Genomic DNA, 21963 nt, shown 5'->3' on the forward strand with positions numbered 1-21963 from the left:
AATAGAAAAAATAGAAAATTATTAGGGCTTAATTGGGCAGGCTTAAAGGGTCGGGTCGGGCTTGGCCCTAACGGGCTCAAACGGGCCGGGCCGTAGGGTAGGGCCGGGTTTCATTTGCATGACCCTTACCCTACCCTATTTGAGAAAGGGTAGGGCCGGCCCGCCTTAATGCAAGGGCCGGGTCGGGCTGGTTTAGGGCCGAAGGCTAAATGATGAGGCCTAATATCAGGTGAATCGAAAAAGAAATCCATATTAATCTAAATCATCAAAGAGAAACCAAAACTTGAAATCTACCTAATGAATATCTATTTCTCTTAGATAGTAACTGATCGAATTCAATGGTTCATTCTTGCCAATTGCCAAGGCTTCTATAAATTTAGAGTAGATGAATAATAAATAGATCATGAACAAATCAAACGAAGTATTGATGCTGACAAAACAAAAAAATTAAATTAAATTCTTCAACAAGCTTCAAAGAGAATGAAAAATTGAAAGTAAGTCCTCCAATCTTCATAGGCTTTCGAATTCCATAATTGAAAAAAATTTGTGAAAGCCAAATTACTTGCAAGCAAAGGTAATTTTTTTTTCTACATAGACATAAAGAAGGGTAAAAACATTTTGAGGCCCATAATCATCGGGGGGCATAGGCATCGGCCTATTTGGCCTATAGAGCCAGGGCCGGCACTGGCACTGGATTTAGAGGTGAATTGGCTTCTTGCATTAGTAAGTTAGTTTGAGATTACTCTACTCCAGTAATGAATTAATCTATCTCTCTATCAAATTAAGTTTACTTAATGTTTATTAAAAAAAAAAAAAAAGTTTACTTAATGTATCAGTATATTAATATATCATAGAACTTCCATATATAGAAGACAAATTTTCAAACATGAGCAAATAGTACTTAGAAGAGTCTTCCTTTTTTGTCCAAAAAATTAGGGGAAAAAAACAAAAAAGGAAGCAGATTGGAAAAAGGTAATTGGGGTGAGAGAGGCTCGAACTCTCGACCTCAGGATAACTCACTGTTTTAAGCTATGAGACCTACGCGCTAGCCAACTGCGCCACCACCCCGTTGATATTTAACCGTCTAAAATATAATATTTGTACCCTATAATAGTATTAAATAGAAGTAAAGCACATTTGATTATTTGAATTGCCGAGGCTCAAATCTCATTATAATGGTGTTTCCCCTCTCACCGCTCTTAGTGAGCTACTCATACAAAATTACAAACTATACGAAAGATGAAGAACTCATTAAGAGTGGTGGGAGGAGACTGTGGCGACATAGATATTAAGGCCAAAGATTTTGAGATAAAAAAGTGTGGGTGGAATGAGGTCGAAAGGAGCTTCTTGTACATGGAGGATTAGTTGGATTTCCCGCACATGATCTTTGAGAACGACTGCCTTGCAGTTGTGCGAGTTGACTGCAGAGTGAGGATCTTTCTCTACTTGGTCACGCAGTTAACTCTATCTCACAATTTATAATCATCCTTTTGATTATTATTTCTTATTATCTTGTTATTCACGTCCATAGATTGGCTAATGATACAGCTTAGTGGTTGGTTGGTTATGCCCTACACTCAACTCTAAGGCTATGTTTGGGGGAGCTTTTCAGCTCCTGTGCTTATAAGCCCAGTTCAAAATGGCGTTTGGTAACTGAGCTTTCTGGCAGCTTTTTTCAGAAGCTGCTGTGGCTTCCTTAGATAAGCAGAAGCTGAAGAATGCAGCTTCCAGAAGCCAGAAGCCACCGAAATACTGTAGCGGTAGTTACTGTAGATTAATGAAACCTCCAAAATGCCGAAAATTGCCCTTCCAAGCTGAAACAATTTCAGCTCAACCATTTTCGTCACTGTTCCCCATCTCTCTCCCTCATCACACCCGCAGCATCACAGTTCCCCTGCTCCCCCATCTCTCTCCCTCATCACAGTTCAACAAATCTATCAAGGGTACCCAGAAGTACAGAACCTCAATTTTACCTTATGGGGTAGAATTTGCAGATGAAACCTCGATGACGAAGAACACAATTGCCGGAGATAGCCTAGTCGACGCCGAGTTGATCAACTCCATCCTACAAGCTCGACCGGTAATGGAGTTCGACGTTTGCAACCCAGCAGGTTCGTGGCTTTCTACTCCAATTGTGGCCAGCTTCCTCCTACTGATGCAACCAAGCCAAAATGAAGCCGGGAAGAGCTCGGAAAGCTGCCGGCGTCGAGGAACCGCGACGGAGGCAGAAGCAACCCAGAAACAAATTCATCAAAAGTTGATTAAATCGGAAAACTAATCATACTGGGGTGTTAAGCATGACGAGGAGGTGGGTTTCCATACCAAATTCAGCTTAATCGGTCGCCGGAAGTTGCAGTGGTGGCAGAGAAAGTTCGGGGCTTCTCGTCGTCGATTCTCCGTCTCCGTTCAATGCATGGACGATCTAAGGATAGAGGGCTGCTGGCGACGGCGAGACGAAGACGATGGTGTATGAGCGCCGGCCGGAGGTGACCTGACGGTGGAGCGCCAGCCGGGTCGCGGTGCGTCTCGGGCCAGAGAACTCTGGTTCTCTCCCTCTCTCGATCCTTCTGGTGTTCCCATTGATCAAGGCTCATATATATAGATTGGTGCAATTAACAATGGACGACCCTGATCAAATGGTGGAGGAAATGGATGGCCAGGATTGCTCTAATGAAATTTATACAAATATTAATCATTTACCAAATAATTAATGCAAAATAATCTCTAATGTCCAATTTGGTCATTCCCCAAATAAAAAGTACAAGCCAGTTTAGTTTACCAAACACTTTGTCACTGCTTTTGCCACTGACAGCACTTCTAAAAAGCCAGTTTACCAAACACTCAGCAGCTTTGCTTTTCAGCCACTTATTCTCAGAAATAAGCAGAAGCCAGCTTTTTCTCAAAGAACAGCCATACCAAACATAACCTAAATCTCGCTTGATTGCTTAGAGTATCTCTAACAGAGATGTCAATTTTTTTTTTTTTTTTATCAAATTTAAATTTGAATGCTGAGTATTTTTTTTCGATGGTAATATGAAATCTGAGTTGAAAGTTGTCATTTTGGACAAATTCCAATGCCAACCCATATGGTCTAATTAAGGCATTAATATTGTCTCAGCAAGTGTTATTTCATACGTAATAGCATCGTACAGAAAATGCAGTTTTGTTTAAAGCCATCAGCATGGTTATAGTATCATATCAATGAGTGCAATTCAGTCCTCTGCATTTCTCCTAATTTTCTTCCTCAGTCTGTCATGCACTTGGAATCTCTCTCGGCGTTCTTCTCTCTGGCGCTTTCTTAACAACTGCTCGGTTTTAGCTTTGCGTTCTTCAATCTCTCTTCTTTTCTTGTCATCCTTAGCCCTGCGCTTCTTTCTCTGTAAAAGAACAGACTGCATTAGTAAACTTCAAATACAAAGTAATGGGAAAAAGGTTTTCATCAAGTCTTTGAAACCACAACACATACTAAGCAAAAATAATTAACCATAAATGAAAAGGGTTCTGATAGCCTGAATTCCGAACTCAACTTGGCCTACAAGTTAAGCTGTGATAGTTGAGACAAAGGGTTCAAACACTATTGTCCAAAGGCGCATACCTTGTCACTACTAATCAAACCAAGCTGTTGAACACTAGTATGAACTCTTCGTTCACGAGGCTCCATGACAACAGCTCTTCTATTTTCAATAGGTGGCCTTCTTCTCCTGGGTGTGTTCTTAAACTTTGAAACAAATGGGAGAGCTGTTTGCAATGACTTAGAGATCACCAATGGGTTGAACTTCCTCCGCTTCCTTTCAATTGGCTGAAGAAACAAGCAACCCAACAAAAGGAAGTGAGAAACCATGTGCCAGTGCAATAATAAGCCTTATATGCATCACTAATTACCTTGTAAAGTGAATCTTTATTAACAGGAATAGGAAGATTGTGTTCTCTCCTCAGCTCAGCTGTGGTTTTCATCCCTTGCCAGACCTGATCGCGAGGTTGTAGGGCTGTTGTCAAGGGATTATAAAACTGAGGAACTTCTACTGGTGTCCAACCAGTAAGGAAAACAATGTCATTCCCCGTAATTTTGTCCTCAAAGGTGCACCTAGCAAGCACTTCTTCTGGTTTTCCTCCCATCTTTTTCTGTTGGATACCAATTTCTACTTTTGCAGCCAATACACATCAATAAATAAAATTCAATTACATTGGAATCATAAGTTATATGAGAAAACATGCTTGTCCAATTTGACCATGAATGGAGAAGTTAAGAATATTATATATGAGATGCAAGGCTACTTTAAATATCCAACGTAAGATTTTACATCCTCATCAAGTGGAGCAGATGCGGGAGCTCATATTGAAGTCGAAGCATCCAATTACATCCTCATCAAGTGGAGCAGATGCAGGAGCTCATATTGAAGTTGAAGCATCCAACTCAAAATAAAGTGGAAATGGGTGAAGTCATATATATTCAGATGCAAGGTTTGGACAACCAGATATAGGATTTTTCTATATTCTCAACACATACCTTCTTCACCTGCCCCCGGATACCACTGAGTTCGTATAGCACCACCTTCAAAGCGAGCTATTTCAAGATTGGACGTGAACATGTCTCCTATTAGTGCTGTCTTGTTGAATATCTGGCGGGGATAACCAACCATTTTGACTTTCTTCTCTATCTTTGATGCGTGGTTGAACTCGAGCACAACAGCAGTTGCTGCGATCCTAAATGCTGCCTGGAAAACCAAAGAAAGGAGTTTAGCAACAAAGTACAATTGATGTCAAAATGTATGCATTAGATTATGAGTAGATATTTTATTGGTTGATAGTATGACATTAGATTCCCTCCAGGGATTTTTGTTTTTTGACTGATGTTTATTCATCATCATGAATATGAACAATCTAGCTCACTGAAACCATCCAACTACCCTCATTGCAGAACACTGATCTGTTGAAATATCAAATTTTCCTTATTTGTGAATCTACCAAATGCTGTAAGCATATTCTCGATAAGTTTAAATCCTAGACATCATATGTTCTGCATTCTGTTCCCAATTATTATTCAGATCTAACACAACTGACATGTGTTAAAACCCTGAATATTACAGAAGGGGTTTTTCAAAAACAAAGAGAGCCTTAAATGCCATGTTTGACAAACCAAAGTATATTAAATGAAACATACTCGAAGCTTTCCCTCTATGAATCCTAAGGTTCGTTACTAGCTGTTATGGAATTGAAGGGAAACAACTAAATTCTGGAAAGCAAAATTGTCAAACCTGATTGTTTGATAAATTCTGGAAAGCAACCACACCACTGACACTATTGGGAGGGGCAAGAGGGCCCAAAAACATGGCAAGACAGTGCATATGTTCTGGAGTGTACTTAAGCCTGCGATGCCTTCCATTGCGATCTTCAATGGCATAAACTGGCATTGTTCGGTATCGTCTCCACCCAATAGAAACAACGATAGGATCACTAGTCTTCAGAACTTTCTTGTGCCATCTATGCCGTTTTAACCTAGTCTGAAAGAAATCGAACTAGGCATCTTAAGGGTCAAAAGTTTTCAAGTATATGAGAGAGAATTGAACTTCTTGTACAAGCTAAATTGGTTCAAAAATGAAGCAGAGCACGTGTGAAGGGCTAGTCTAGAGATGAAACAACAAAGATCAAGTATTTTTCGAGCATACAAACCTGCATGTATCCAACATTTTGTTCCCCAAGACCAATTCCTCCTACTAGAATAGGATGGCAGGGATCAAAGTATCTAACCATCTCATAGGAACATCATGAACCTCCAACCGTAGGTAAGTTGCTGTTCGAAAACCATCAATCTCTATTCGGGTATCCTCGTCAATGTCATTGAGTTCAGCTTATTTGTTCATCTCTTTCCGCAGTTCAATCTCGTCCTTCAGCTGGAAGAACCAGGTATTAGCTCCCACTACATTGTGGTGTACATAGCTATCTTAATAACACGAAAAGAAACTTTACCTCAACAAAATAATCACTTCCTTCGGATTGAACTCGGCCACAATTGCCTCCATAATTATTAACAAATTCCTTCGCATATGACTCTGTTTCATCATGCCTAGATCAAATTAGGTAACAAAGGCAAGATGAAACAATCCATAAATGATATTCTTTGATTTTCAAAAGTATACCAGAAATAGATCTTTCAGGTGCAGGATACTGACCATTAAACTTTACATGAAGAACAAGCTTTTTTAGCCTCCGCTCCTCTTTGGTCAAATCATTTTCCTTGCTTGTATTCCTAGTATGCTTCTCACCAGTTTCTAAATCTTCGAAGTCACCATAGACAACATCTTCATCTTCATTATCCTCAGTGGTTTCATTTCTTTGAGCAGCTTTCAACCAATCACCAGTGACAAAACGATTGCGAATACTCTCTTCACATTCTTTCCTTTTCCAGTCATTGAAATTTGAATAATACTTGGAACAGTCCTCCTCATTTTTGCGAATACTCTCTGTTTCTGAAATAAACAAAAAAAAAAAAAAAAATTGCAAACCCAATATATAATAATGCTCTTAGATTTTGAAGCATATATGCATGTAATCTCTAGAACAAACCTTGTTTTCTTCTCCTTTTGGCTTTAGAAAGTCTTCTCCATCACTTTCCTCATCGGCGCTACTATCATTTTCTTCATTGACAGAAGTTGACATTGATGTAGATTTCCCATATACAAGTTGGATAAGGTTAGTGGTTTGTTTCAAGAAAGTCCTGTCTGCCAAAGACTCTTTCCACTTTGCAATGTTTCCCATGTCATCTAGCATGAGTAGACAAAATCAGAGACCATTCTGACACTTAACAGAAAAGCAGTCTGTTTTAAAAATTGCCACATTCAATTACATAAACAACTGATGATTAACAATTTCAATATACACAAAGTTTCTTAGATTTTCTGTATTTTTGTCTCTGTTGATTAGGCTTTTGACATCACATACTTTTTATTATAAAACATTTTTCTCAAATAAGAATATAATTACTACATACAACAAACTTGTAAATTCGTGAATAACTGTACCATCTGTTCCATGAACCTGCCATCATCTTCACCTGAAGACTCTGAACCACTATATGCACAATTATCTACATCATCGTTGTCGTTGTCGTCGTCTTCATCCCCATCCTCAACTTCAGCCTCATCATTTGAGTCCTATAATGTTGAAAATGTATAGAGCCATGAGTATTATAAGACCTGTTAAAGCGCAAAGGATATTTTACAGTTGTAACTACGTATATTCCTCATCAGATATACTAAGGTCTAGTTTTTGCACCTTCATATCATTATCATCAAAGCCATTTCCAAAGATGACTTTTCTCCTTGATCTTCCATTATGAAAGTCAACATATTTCTTCAACTGATCTTTATGAGTAGCATCATGATATGATGCATCACAATTTTCTCTATCAGATCCACTATATTCACTATCGGTCAGCACATATATATCAGCAGCATCAGCTTTGGTAGCTTCTCCAGACTGACAATCCTCTGAGTTCTCTATCATGCAAATCTGTTCTCTAGATTCACTAGTATCCTTCCCATCACGTTGAGTTTCCAACGATAAGTTAGGCTTCCGGTTAAAAAGATTAATGGAACCCTGCCCTAGCTTTTCATCAACCGAATATTTTGTGCTCTGAAGGGATTTTACCAAATTCACACCCAAATCTTCGCACTTTCCTGCTACACAAGAACAAAAGTAGTCATCAAATGAAAGCTACTTGAGCAACACTCGGTGATATATTTATAAGTAAATAAATATAAATTGCAACCATGTCTGTTGCTTCCGCCTTATCATCAACATGTGAGTGCTGGACAAAGTGGTCATTTATGTTAATATAGACCGCATCTTTGTCATACAGAAGATTCCCAATTCCAGACATGGGTGCATAAAACAGTTTTTCCTTGTTTCTCAGTCCCTTCTTTCTGGCAGCTGAGGGTAAAGGACAAGGATCAGTCATGGCTGTCATACCAGAAACATTATAATCACCAACACCTGCAATATGAATCTGATAGACAGATGTGCATCAGAAATAGAAAGAGACTGCAAATATGATTCATGTTTATCAGGAGAGAACATGTCAGAAGGAAACAAGGGGAATTTCATTAAAAGATATGCTACTCAAAGTCACCACAAAGAACAAGTTGTTAAAAGGATCAAAGCTTCATGTTACTGATTACAGGTAAGAAACAAGTTCAAACACTGGTCATGTTCACAATGTACTGATAATTTTGAAACTACAATAAATCCTTTGTCAAAGTTATGCCAAGAAAAAGTTGTATTAGTACTTTAGCATTTCAACATTAACTTAGCTAGACTCAAGTTCATATCTTCTCTTCCAAAGAAAGTTTTAGATTTCTTATCATATAATTACAAAATGCAAACAGATAAGAGCTTAATATGTTACAAAGCATACCTTTGTTCCTTTCTTCATGCTACAACCCCGCAGATAACCATAGAGTGTGACATTTCTAAAACATTTGTTATTCATATGGACATTTTCAGGAGGAGTGACATCTTCAAAACGATCTACCAAAACATAAGGATGAGCAGTTTGCCAAGATAAAGGATGAAACTTCATAACAGATATGAAACGTGCCAGATTGTGAATTTCTCTTTTGACAAACCTAAAAGAGGGAAAGAGGAAGAAGAAAATCAACAACATTATCCAATGTAATATATAACAGTTAACTTTCGCTAGTGACTAAATCGATGACATCCAATGTGGAGAGTTTCACTACTTACTTCCCATGAACCAGGCCAGATAAATAAAACAGTTTAGCACCATCATATATTTCAGTCCAGAAACGGTGCTTCAGATGATGCTTTGTTTTCTTTAATTTATTTGATTATTTGAACTTATCAAGGTGAGTAAGAACTCCCATAACCTTTGGGAAGCCATGAACTTGCAATATGTTAATGCTCAAAGTCCGGCGGTAGCCGAACCTTCGTTTAACGCGGGTCCGGTGGGCGGACCGCTACTCTGAGGACTTGGTGATCTTCGCTAGCTGTCAAATGAAAGACAGGGCGTCAGAGGGAGACCGCGTTGGGCGGTCTTCACTTCTCCGATGCCTAAGTCAGTCGATGCATATAGACAGCATAACAATAAATGAGTAGTAAATGCGTAATTAATGAGGAGAGAGGAGAGAACCTTTTATAGGTGAGGAGAATGCTGATCTTCTCCTTGTTTTCGATGTGGGACTGATTTGCTTCAGTTCCCAGCGTCAGGAGCTTCTGATGCTATCTTGGCACGGCGCGTGGCGGCGCGTCGGCGGTGATCTGGGGGCAATCGGAGGCTCAGGCGGTAGCTCGCCTGGCTGTGTATCCGTAGGCTACTCCTTTGGTGGGAGTCAGTACCTCTGGCGGTACCATGAGCGTAGCTCATTATAGCTAATTATGCTTGCAAATGCACATGTATGTACAAGTCCCCCAAGTCCCCAGTCAAGGAGGGCAATCTTGGTTGGGGAGTTGCTCAGCAGTTTGAAGCGTTACCTTCCGCTAGACTTGCAACAACATAATTAGCGGCAGTGCGTTGTCAACCATGGATTTACTGAGCGAACGCTTTATACCCTTTCGGGTGGGCCCCTGCTAGGCCCCCCAGGGAGTCCCCCACTCCCCGGCTAAGATGGACCTCCGGATGGTTGGTAAATTGTTTGTTGAGGGGGAGCTGCATGGAGCAGAGGGTGTTGGGTAGCGAGCCCAATCTTTAGTACCCAAGTGACGGGGGTCAACGTGCCTGATCAGGGCCGTCGTAGACTGTTGACAAGTCCCCGTGTCCCGGAGGGACGTAATCTGACCGTAACGCCGCGTGGCGGTCGTCGTCAGAATGAGGCGTTGCCTCGGGAGCCGCCGCTGGCGGAAATCCCCCCGCTGGTAGTAAGCAGGAAGCAGCGTCGCGGGGACGTGCTTGGCGGTATCTTAGTGAGCGGTGTTGTGCTCAGCAAAGTACGCAGTTTGCAAGATGGAAAGGGAGTTCCGCTTGAGGTATGTCGTGTAGCGGAAGCTGCCTCACTTGCAGGGTGATAAGGGAGAAGTTCCGCTAGCGGAGTTTCGCTTAGCGGAGACTTCGTCCCTTGGAAGGTGACAAGGGAGAAGTTCCGCTAGTGGAGTTTCGCTTAGCGGAAACATCGTTCCTTGGAAGGTAACAAGGGAGAAGTTCCGCTAGCGGAGTTTCGCTTAGCGGAGACTTCGTCACTTGGAAGGTGACAAAGGAGAAGTTCCGCTAGCGGAGTTTCGCTTAGCGGAGACTTCGTCCCTTGGAAGGTAACAAGGGAGAAGTTCCGCTAGCGGAGTTTCGCTTAGCGGAGACTTCGTCCCTTGGAAGGTAACAAGGGAGAAGTTCCGCTAGCGGAGTTTCGCTTAGCGGAGACTTCGTCCCTTAGAAGGCGACAAGGGAGAAGTTCCGCTAGCGGAGTTTCGCTTAGCGGAGACTTCGTCCCTTAGAAGGTGACAAGGGAGAAGTTCCGCTAGCGGAGTTTCGCTTAGCGGAGACTTCGTCACTTGGCAGGTGAAAAGAAAGAAGTTCCGCTTAGCGGAGTTTCGCTAGCGGAGACCTCCGACGATTGGTGGTCTCTTCCAAAGTGGTTACTTCCATTAGACGCTTCGTCTGAAGGTGGTCGACACGTGGCTGGCTTCTAAAGGGTTAGCGTGTGGGGGCGTGCCTCCTCAGGCTGCCCGTCTTCTCGCCGTTAATGCGAGTAATTATGGATTTTGTAACCGAGGCGTCGCCTCGGTTAATCCGGAGAGTAAGTGTAGACGTACGACACGTGTACGGCTGGTGCGTAATGTCGTTTTTCAGCGGACGACCTAGAATTCTTTGACGTTGACATAAAAGGGGGGGAACTTAGCGAGATTTGACACTTTTGCGAAAACTTCAAACCTGAGTCGTCGTCTTCAAGCTCTGTTCGTTTGCGATTTGTGAAGAGAACTACCACGACTCTGTGGAGTTATCCAACCTGGGGGGATGAAATCTTTACCGGTGAAGACAAGCGCTCTCGATCAGACCAGAGTTTGTGTTGAGGTTGGTATCTCGAATCCCATTCCTGTTTCATTGGATCTATGTTGTTTATTGCCAGTTTCTGGGTTTTGTTGTTTTTGTTTTGGGGTATGATCTGTTCTCCCCCGGTGTGTTCCGAGGGTGTAAAGTGAAGTTTTGGGGGTAGGTTTATGGTGTTTGGCAGAGAGTTGGTGCTTAGGGATTTTCTAGATGGTCGAATCTGGGTTGAGTGTGTGCTTAATCTTGTTTTGGCATTTTCTGGGTAACTGTTCTTGATGTTCTTGGGTATAACTGAAATAGGAATAGGTTAGATCTTGTGTGAACTGACTGATTTGGGTTTTAGGGTTTGGGATGGCTAACGTCGTAGAGATTTCGAGCAGTGAGGACTCCGGGTCTGACGTGTCGTTCAGCGTGGCGGATAGAACTTTTATTGACTCGTTGCGTCCGTCTGCCCGTGCAGGAACCTCACTGCCAGAACCGTTAGAGGTTGAGCCGCTACAGGGCAGGAAGTAGCTATGGGTCGTGCTTCGCGTCAAGAGAGCTCTAGGGCAGGGGAGGCTGCCGCTGCCCAAAATAGGCGTGACGAGCGGCTAGCAAGTAACAGCGCTGCCAGTGGCTCCGCTGACGGGGGAGAGGTGGCGGGGGAGGATATAGAGTCAGCGTGGGTCCTTCCCGACGGCACCCTTGTTGACGAGGCGGGAGGGCGGATGACTGTTGCAGCCGTCAACCGGTTGAAGCGGATGTATCTGTTGCCAGGCGTGGTTAAGCTGCGTCCGCCGACGGTGGACGAGAAGGCCTCGATTCTTCCAGCTGGGTTTGCCGCCTTGCACGAGGCGATCTTCCGCCAAGGAGTGACATTCCCGCTACTGCCAAATATCCAAATCCTGGTGTGCGAGTTTGGCCTCGCCTTTGGGCAGATCTGCCCCAACATGTGGCGGTTGATGATGGCGCTGAACTCGCTATGGCGCTTGTCCGGCTGCGAGGGACCAACTGTGGCGGAGGTGCTGCACTTCTACGAGCTGGTGTATGTGAAGCGCCAATGTTGTAGAGGGCAGGTGAACTTGAGCCGCCGCCAGGGGGCGCCCAAGCTGATCGAGAACCTGAAGGACTCCATGTCTTACTGGCGGGGTACCTTCTGTGTTGCCACGGCGGGGTGGGAATACCAAGCGGGGTCCAACGAGGGGGAGCCGACGTTTAGGATTAAGTCAGAGTTTCAGCCTATCCGAGGTTGTTTGTCGGTCTCCGCCGGCCATAATTGGCGGTTAACTTTTTTTTTTTTTTTTTTATAGTTCTTGTACTCTGTACTAATGATCACCTCTTTTTTTGTAGCGGGCCTACGCTATAATCTGACTCGTGAAGAGGAGTGTCGTGTGGCACGTATCAGAGGCTGTTGGCAGAATCGCAACCTGTTGGACCTTCGTCTCCTCACTGGTTGGGAGTTGTTGGTAGATCAACAATTGACGCGTGCCATTGGTAAGCAATCTCCGCTATAGCCTTCGTTCAGTTTGTCTCAGTCTAAGTCGCTTCGTCTTTTTTTTGTAGAATCTCCGCCGGGTAACAAAGCGAGTCGCGACGCTTTCGCCAAAGCCATGGATCGTGCTGAAATTGACAACTTCTTGGAGAGTATGTATGCCTCCGGTCTGGCGGCTCAGCAGACAGTCGTTAATCCGGACACACTGGCGCTAAGCCAGTCCGAAGTCCCCGTGGTGCTACCTATGCCGCACCACTCCCACCTTGGAGGCGACGGTTCGCCTATCGTTCAGGCGGGGACCGGCGTGGGCGGTGGGGCTGTCGGCGGGAACAAGGGTCCTGCCGCGACCGCACCACAGAAAGAAAGAGTGGCCGCTGTTCGGCGGGGGGGGGGACACAAGGAGAAAGTGGTGCAGCCGGCGGGGACTGTCACCGTTGCGGGGTTGGAACCGCCGCCGAAGGGCTCACGGCCTGCTCCTGCTGATAACACAAGGGTGCTTCAGCGAAGGCGCCGCCAAAATGACCCCGCTGACGAGGAAGAAGGGGACGATGTGGAGACCATCGGGGCCCGCCAGCAGAAGAGGGCTCGACAGGTTTCGCCCAAAGCGCCGGTGGTTGCTGAGAGGGAGGTGCCAGCGAGCGATCTGGACTCGTTCTCCGCATACGCAGAGTTCATGACCGACGATGAGCGGGAATTTCTTTATCACCTCTGTGAGCGGCTCGGGTTTGGCGGCCTAGCGGGGATCGAGCGCCCAACCGCCGTTGACCAGTCGCCATTCAGTTCGGCCTTCGGTCATCTGTCGGTTGGACTGCACAAGGTGTTCCTGGCGGCGTTGAAACAGCCCCGGGTTGAGCGGCAGCTCAGGGAAGAGATCCAGGGTCTCCAGAGAGAGCTGGGGGAGGCTAAGGACAGGCTAGAGGACATGGAGCGGCGCCTGACCAAGGCGGATTGCGATGCTGCGGATGCTCGCGGTAAGCTGGCGGTCGCCGTCGAGCGGGACTTGGAGCGGAATAACCATGTTTGCAAGCTGGAGCAAGATATATCCCTGCTGCAGGATCGGCTGGCTGCCAAGGATAAGAAGATTGAGATCCTGCAGCGGGAGTCTGCCGCCAGACTTACTGAGGTGAAGAGGTTGGAGGGTGAGGTCGCCCGCTTGGGAGCTGAAGGGAGCCGTGCTGCGGCCGTCGCTGTGGAGGCATTCAAGCAGTCGGCGGACTATAAGAAGGCGCTGACGGAGGCTGGTGCCGTCGCCAATGTGGAAATGTTGAAGCAGAAAGGCGCCATCGACTGGGTGAAGGCGTCCCAGCCCACCGTGCCGCCAGCTCAGAATGTCCCGCCGGCGAAGGGTGTGATCCCCATCCAAGCTGAAGGAGCCCGCTCGGGTAGCGGAGAAAGCGGCGCACGTCCGGCGGATGACTCCCAGCGGACTCCTCCTCCTACCTAGTCGGAGGTGTCTCGTGCTGGTTTCTTGGCGGCCCATACCCGGGCGGATGGTACAATAGAGACTCCCAGTCCCACCGCTCGAGGGTCTTACCAAACAAGCCGCCTACATCCGCTGCCGCATGCCGAAGGTGAAGACGCTGATGGCAGTCGTGCCAATCCTTGAAATTGATGTTGAGCTCCCTTTTTTTTTTGTAGCCGCTGAGGCGTAATTTTTGATGTAATGAATACTTTTGGGTGGGGAGTCCCAGCCCTATGTATATGAAGTGACATTTCGAAATTTTGTTGTGTTTGTCATGATATGCCTGTACCGCTAGAGTTTTGACTTGAGTTTTCTTTTGTCAATCAATGAAACATTAAAGGAATTAAGATTGGTCCAAGTGCACAATATAGCGGACGTGGTCCGCTGACTATTGCTGGCGTTGCCAGTTGCTCTCTGTGCTAGACTTGGTAACAATGGTTTGAATAATTCCTCGTTTCATTGATAGCTGACTGATCAGCGTTTACAAAAGCGGGGTAGTACCCGTTGGGTAGCTTCCCTTAGCTAAATATTGAACAAACATTTAGCTAAGTCAAGATGCTCTTGGGTAGCTGCATGACTATTTGTAGTAATACCGAAGGTGTTCGGTATTCCAAGGGTGGGTCGTTGTGACGCCATCCTTGTCCATTAAGTAGAAGGTGCCTGGGCTAACGACTTCCACAATTTTGTATGGACCTTCCCAAGTTGGGCGGAGTTTTGTTGGCGGTGGAATTACTTCCTTCATTACCCAGTCCCCCAATTGAAGGTTCCGGGCTTTGACCCTGGTGTTGTAGAAACGCGATATCCGCTGCTTGTTTTGCAGATTGTGCAAATGGGTCTTGTGTCGTCTTTCCTCTAGGAGGTCTTTGTCGAGGTTGACGCCGTCGCTGTTGGTCTCGGGGCAGTAGCCTTCGACCCTAGCGGTAGGTTGAGTTACCTCGACAGGTAGGACAGCCTCAGTTCCGAACATCATACAAAAAGGAGTTTCGCCAGTGGCGGAAGTTGGGGTCGTCCTGATGGCCCATAGAACTTCAGGAAGCTTCTCCGCCCATAAACTCTTGGCGTTGTCGAGTTTCTTTTTTAGCAGCTTCTTGATTATCTTGTTTGCTGCTTCGACCTGGCCGTTGGTTTGGGGGTGAGCGACAGATGCAAAACTCATTTTGGTGCCAAGGTTGGCGGTGAAAGATATGAGTTCCTTGTTGTTGAACTGTGTGCCGTTGTCTGTAATGATTGTATGTGGGACACCATAGCGGCAGTAGATGTTCTTCCAGAGGAAGTGAATTACCTTGGCGGTAGTTATTGCCGTCAGTGGCTCTGCCTCTATCCACTTGCTGTTGTAGTCGATAGCAACAATGATGTATTTGAACTGGCCTTTGGCGGTTTGGAATTTTCCCATCAAGTCCAGGCCCCACGTTGAGTGAACCCATGGACCGATGATGACTGACAGTGGTTTCGCCGGTGCATGTGGGAGATCAGCATATTGTTGGCATTTGTGGCAAGATCTCGATATCCGCCGGGCGTCATCACCGAGTGTAGGCCAAAAGTAGCCTTGTCGCATTGTGCGATTGGCCAAGGATCTGGGGCCCGAGTGGTTTCCTCATTGTCCGCCGTGTATCCTTGCCAGCACGACCTTTCCCTCTTCTGGGGTTAAACAACGGAGGTTGGGGTGGGTGAATCCCTGGCGGTAAAGCTTGCCATTCTGGATGTTGTAGCGGGTTGCTCTCCGCTTGAGCTGTCGCGCTTTGACTTTGTCCTCTGGCAATGTCCCGTTGCGCTTGTACTCGATAATCCCGTCCATCCAGCTGGGATTGACCTCAACGTTGAAGATCTCCGCCAGGGTTTTTGTATTGCTTGGCCTGTCAAGACACTCCACTCTTGTGTCCGCTGGACTTTGATGTGGCTGAGCGGTTGCCAGTCTCGCTAGTGAATCAGCCTTGGCGTTCTTTTCCCTGGGGATCTGTGTGATGGTGTGAAATTTGAATTTTTTGAGCAGTGTCTTGACGTACCCCAAGTATGCCGCTAACTGTTGGTCCTTGGCCTGGAAGCTGTCGTTGACCTGGTTAACGACTAATTGAGAGTCGCTGAAGATGTTGACGCTGTCAGCCCCCGAGTCGATGGCGAGGAGTAGGCCGGTGATGAGTGTTTCATATTCCGCCATGTTGTTTGAAGCTTTGAAGTTAAATTTCAACGCGTATTCCGCGTTCAGCCCCCCCGGTCCTGTTAAGATGACTCCGGCGCCGCTGGCCTTGGCGCTAGCGGAGCCGTCCACATGCAGGTTCCAGTCTGACTGCTGGGGAGCCGGCTCTTCAGCGGTTACCATTTCCGTTCCGGGTTCTGTCTCCCTGCTGGGTTCGAGTTAACACTCGGTGAGTTCAGCAATGAAGTCTGCCACCGCCTGGCCCTTCATGGCGGTTCTTGGTTTGTAATCAATGTCCAACTCGCTGAGCTCAATGGCCCACTTGCTGAGGCGCCCTGAGTGTTCAGGGTTCTGCATTACCTGTCTCAGCGGTTGATTGGTTAATACTTGGATTGTGTGGGCCTGAAAGTATTGGCGGAGGCGTCTGGCGGCAACGATGAGTGCGAGAGCGAGTTGCTCTAAGGGAGGGTATCTTGTTTCTGCTCCTTTCATGCCTCTGCCGGCGTAGAACACTGGGAGTTCCTCCTGGTCTTCACGCCGGACAATGACGCAGCTTACCGCTGACACTGATACCGCTAGGTATATGTACAGTGTTTCTCCTTGCACAGGAATGGAATGGAGTGGGACTGCTGCTAGGTATTCTTTCAAGCCCTGGAACGCCGCCTGACACTCTAGGTTCCAGTTGATGACTTTCTTGTGAGTCGTTTTGAGGACTTTGAAAAATGGGGCACACTTATCTGTGAGTCTGGAGATGAATCGAGAAAGGGCGGTTAACTTGCCCTGGAGGCTCTGGACGTGTATCTTCCACTCAGGGTCCTTCATGTCGAGGATGGCTTGTACCTTGTCCGGGTTAGCTTCGATGCCTCGTTCTCTGACGATATAACCCAGAAACTTGCTGGCGGTGACGCCAAAGAAACATTTTTCTGGGTTGAGGCGCATACCATAGGCCAAGAGAATGGTTACTATGATTATGAGGTTTGCCACATGTCCGCTGGCTTTTATGCTCTTGACCAACATGTCGTCCACGTAGACCTCGATTATTTTTCCGAGATGTTCCGCGAACATGGCATTCATCAGTCGTTGATAAGTTGCGCAGGCGTTCTTCAGACCGAAAGGCATAACATTGTAGCAGTAAAGGCCCTTGTCGGTGGTGAAAGTGGTGCATTCCTGGTCGCCGGGATGCATCTTGATCTGATTATAGCCGGAGAAAGCGTCCATCATGCTAAGGAGCTCATGTCCGGCGGTTGCATATATCAACTTGTTGATCAATGCGGGGTAGTGGGAAACTATCCTTTGGGCATGCCTTGTTAAGATTTTTGAAGTCGACACACATCCGCCACTTTCCGCTGGGCTTTTTGACCATAACCAGGTTGGAAATCCACTGGGGATAGATGACTTGGCGGATGAACCCAATGCCCTGGAGCTTGGCAACCTCCTCTCCTATTGCACGGTACTTTTCTTCATCAAAGGCCCTCCGCTTCTGTTTGATAGGATAGAAGGATGGTTTGATGCTCAACTTGTGCGTGATGATTTCAGGGGAGATACCTGGCATGTCTGCGTATGACCATGCAAAGACGGCAGCGTTGTCACGTTGGAATTGAGTGAGTTCCGCCGCTACCTCTGGGTCTAATTGGGCGCCTATGCGGACTGTTCGCTCAGGGTGCTCGTCCGAGATGCAGACAACCTTCAACAATGTTTCTGGGTTGACTGGCTCCTTCTTTACATACTTCTTCTCGTCATCCCTAGGGTCCTCGAAGATATTTGGTGGCGGTGCCTGGTTTCCCACCGTCAGGATTTCATGGCGGCGCGTTGACCGTGCTATAGTCGTTAAATAGCATTCTCGTGCCAATTGCTGACTTCCCCTCACACAGCCCGTGCCGTTGGGTGTGGGGAACTTCATGAGAAGCATGTACCCAGCGATGATGCATTTGAGCTTGTTGAGTGCCGGTCGGCCAATGATGGCGTTATACGAGCTGAAACAATCGACGACTATGAACTCTGTATGTATCTCCGCCATACACGGACTAGTGCCAATAGTCAACCGCATGTAGTCAGAACCCAGTGGTTGTGTGACGTCACCGAAGAAGCTGAGCAATGGCTCATGATCCTGGAGTAATTTCCTGTTCCGCTTGAGGTGGTTGTAGCAACCGCTGAATATGACGTTGACAGCGGACCCGCTATCCACCAGGATTCTCCCCACTGACCATTTGTCGAGAATGGCGTCGACCAAGAATGGGTCGTCATGGGGTAGATGCACTCCGCGTTCCTCCTCCTCTGAGAAGGTAATGGGCTCCCAACCAGACTTTGGGAGTTTGGCGGACCTCTCGTAGCGGATGTTGCAGACTTCTTTTGGGTGATTAGCGCGTGCATAGCGCTTCCTTGCCCTGTGAGACATGTTGGTGATTGGAGCACCGCCGTCGATGGTGTTGATGCGGCCCAAGGGCTCAATGTTGGTGATCACAGGTGGCGGTTGGCGCACCTTGAATTGCTCCATCTTGCCGTCACGGTACAAGGTCTCAATGGCCGTTTTGAGAGCATTGCAGCTGTTGGTATTGTGACCGCTGTCCTCGTGGTATTTACACCACCTGCCGGTGTTTCTTGGTTTTCCCGTTTTTGGGTATCTTCCTGGGGGTGGCGATGGGATCTGATCCTTGCACTGATTGTATATTTCCTCATACGAGGCTGTGAGGACTGTAAACACTGCATACCGCTGAGAGGATTCCGTTTGTTTGTTGCGGTTATCCCCATGGGATGGGCGGTTGCCCTTGTTGTAGTGTTGGTCCTTCTGCCGCTTGTTCTGGTAGTGGCCCTGTTGCCACTCCCTCTTCTTGTCAGTTGGCGGCGCAGCAGGGGTCTTGTTAGCGGTCTCTTGATGACTGGAGGAGGGTTGTGTTGACTTTGTTGGTGTTGTTGGTGGCGGTGGGGTTTCTCCATATGTGATGAATTTTGCTTGGGCATGAATGACCGCTTCACTCATGACGTGGTCATACACTGCATTTGGATGATTGTAGTTGAGGTGATAGAGAAATGGCCCCTTGAGGAGTCCCTGCTTGAAAGCCGCCGATGCCATTGTTTTGTCTAGATCGCGGCACTGAGATGCTGCCGCCCGCCATCTTGTGATGAATGCCTTCAGTGATTCGTCTGCCCCTTGCTTGACGCTGAACAGCTGACTTGTGTTGTGATGTCTGGCAGACAATAAGATGAACAGAGAGAGGAAGGCGTGTGATAGCGCGTGGAATGAGTCAATGGATCCCGGCGGACACTCGAAGAACCAGTTCATTGCCTCACCGTCCAACGTTTCACTGAACAAGTGGCACAGGGTGGCGTCGTCAAATCCATTGTTGTTAGTGACCTTCTTGAAGGTGTCCATATGGACGAAGGGGTCAGACATGCCGCTGTAATGTGACATCTTTGGGGTTTTTGCGTACGCTGGTCTGATAGCCTGCAGAATCGCAGCGGTGAATAGTCCTGGTCTGGACGCGAAAAACGGATTTGGATTTGGCGCTGGGGCGCCCGACTCCTCCCGGATTAATCTCTGCTCCAATTGTTGCATCCTTTCCAGTATTTGGGCTGTTGCGTTGCCGGCGGGACCTGCCTGGATACTCCGCTGAACCTGCCTGCACCTTGGGGCAGGCGGATTGCCCTCAGTCCTTGCCCTGGCTTCCGAGCGGTTGGTGCGCGGCATTGATTCCGCCTCCTGCTCCAACATTAGTTGGGGGACGGGCGGTGGTCCCATCCCCAATAGTTCAGGTGGGTTCAGCGGTACCTGCATCTGTATGATTGGTCCCGGTACCAACGTGCCAGTGTTGGGCCGGCTACGCCCGGTGCTTCGTGATTGCTGGCTCTGCGTTTGGTTGGCGTTTGCCTCCAGCGTCCTCTTTAGTTCCTCAAAACGTGACATCAGCGTAGCCACTTGTTTTTGGGCCTCGGCCGTCTCTCTGCGCTCCTCTTCACACTCTCTGTTTGCCTTGTGAAGGTCCGCCAGTGCCAGCTCGTATAGAGCGGTGAAATCTTGGCCCGCTGGGCGGCTGCTACTTGGATTTGCCTCACCGCCGGGGTTGGCTGGGGTGCTGAATAGTGCGCGGTTAATGCCTACCGCTGGGTTGGTGGGTTGGGGAATGGCGGATTGGTCCGCCTGCTCTTCGGCGTTTCCCCCGCTACCGTTAGTCATGGTAATTTTGGTGGGATGACCTTTTGTTCAAGGATTCCCACAGACGGCGCCAATGTTAATGCTCAAAGTCCGGCGGTAGCCGAACCTTCGTTTAACGCGGGTCCGGTGGGCGGACCGCTACTCTGAGGACTTGGTGATCTTCGCTAGCTGTCAAATGAAAGACAAGGCGTCAGAGGGAGACCGCGTTGGGCGGTCTTCACTTCTCCGATGCCTAAGTCAGTCGATGCATATAGACAGCATAACAATAAATGAGTAGTAAATGCGTAATTAATGAGGAGAGAGGAGAGAACCTTTTATAGGTGAGGAGAAGGCTGATCTTCTCCTTGTTTTCGATGTGGGACTGATGTGCTTCAGTTCCCAGCGTCAGGAGCTTCTGATGCTATCTTGGCACGGCGCGTGGCGGCGCTTCGGCGGTGATCTGGGGGCAATCCGAGGCTCAGGCGGTAGCTCGCCTGGCTGAGTATCCGTAGGCTACTCCTTTGGTGGGAGTCAGTACCTCTGGCGGTACCATGAGCGTAGCTCATTATAGCTAATTATGCTTGCAAATGCACATGTATGTACACAATATATTAAGGAATTCAAATGTTTCCTGCAAAGCAGACAAAACTGACAATATTACAACATCAAAATCCCAAGGCCTTCATTTCATAATGCAGACAATATGATCAGTACGAAGAAAATAGCAAGACTATCTAAAGTCTCACCATTTCAAAACCATAGCTTCCATCTATCTAAAATCAGCAAACTTTGCTGCATCAATCATACCATTGATGTCATTCGGGCACTCCACAATCTGTAACTACCTACCAAATCCAATGAATCAAGCTCTCAATCAAACAACACTAAATCAAGCCAATTATAAGAAGTACGAGAGGAGGAAGATGGCATTTGGAACCTGACACAATGGTAATCGGGCCTCGAACCTTCTCAGGCAAATCGAGCTTGGTATAATGCTTTACAAGTGACTCAATTAACAAGGACTTGCCAACCTAGAATCAACCATAGTAAGAAATCACTGTTCAGGGTTTAGGGTTTAAGGTTTCGGATATACGTGCCTTTGGAGGTCCATGCACCACAACAACGTATGGAGCTGGTTCTTCGCCATAGGCCTGTTCTGCTCTTTCTCAACGGCACGGTATTGCAGACGCTTGGCTTTGACGGTGGAGTTAAAAGCAAATGCCTTATGGTTTTGCCACTGGTCGATACTTGAGGTTTCAGGCTTCTTATCAGCCTTAGGACCCGACTGCCTGGCCCTATGACCCTTATGCGACTGCTCTTTTGTCCCACTATCCATGAACGCTGGCTAACGACGGAGAAGAGAACGGACGCAAAGAAAAGCGTGGAACGGGATCGATTCCGGAGACTCAGAGAAGCAAAAATCTTGATGAGGAGAGAGGGTGGTGATTGCAATGAGGAAGGCGTTGATTCTTGAGTAGGAATGACAGTTTCAGGTGGACGGGCATGTGAGATGACTAAATGAGACTGTCAAATAAAACTGGGTATGAATGAGAGAGAAAGGGAGGGATACAGCGCCCAAGGTTGTGACTTGTGAAACCCTGAAATATTTTTTTTTTTTTTTGATGATTGAAATTGAACTTTATTTATTTATTTATTTATTTTTGATGATTGAAATTGAACTTTATTTTTATTTTATTTTTTTGAAACGGGGTTTGGAATCCAGCCTAGCTGGAAGGCTCAGTCCCACGCCCGGACATATTATTAAAAGTAGGAA

At 46.8% G+C, this 21963-nt stretch overlaps 1 protein-coding gene and 1 non-coding gene across 2 annotated transcripts; both read right to left on the reverse strand.

The window, feature by feature from the left end:
- Positions 1-977: 977 nt before the first annotated feature.
- Positions 978-1068, reverse strand: TRNAM-CAU (transfer RNA methionine (anticodon CAU)). Its single transcript is given in 2 exon segments — positions 978-1013; positions 1031-1068. It is a non-coding gene; the product is annotated as a tRNA-Met (tRNA).
- A 2144-nt stretch (positions 1069-3212) lies between these two features.
- LOC133724805 (ribosome biogenesis protein bms1-like) lies at positions 3213-8578 on the reverse strand. Its single transcript, XM_062151652.1, has 12 exons — positions 8414-8578; positions 7718-8005; positions 7273-7632; positions 6989-7151; positions 6609-6761; positions 6138-6467; positions 5968-6050; positions 5256-5501; positions 4508-4715; positions 3883-4139; positions 3596-3799; positions 3213-3377 (listed from the first exon to the last, which is right to left on the reverse strand). The coding sequence occupies exons 1-12, from the start codon at positions 8576-8578 to the stop codon at positions 3213-3215; spliced, it is 2622 nt and encodes an 873-aa protein (XP_062007636.1).
- Between the last annotated feature and the right edge of the window lie 13385 nt (positions 8579-21963).

This window comes from Rosa rugosa, chromosome 1 (assembly GCF_958449725.1).
Source record: "Rosa rugosa chromosome 1, drRosRugo1.1, whole genome shotgun sequence".
In the NCBI taxonomy this organism is placed as follows: Eukaryota; Viridiplantae; Streptophyta; class Magnoliopsida; order Rosales; family Rosaceae; genus Rosa; species Rosa rugosa.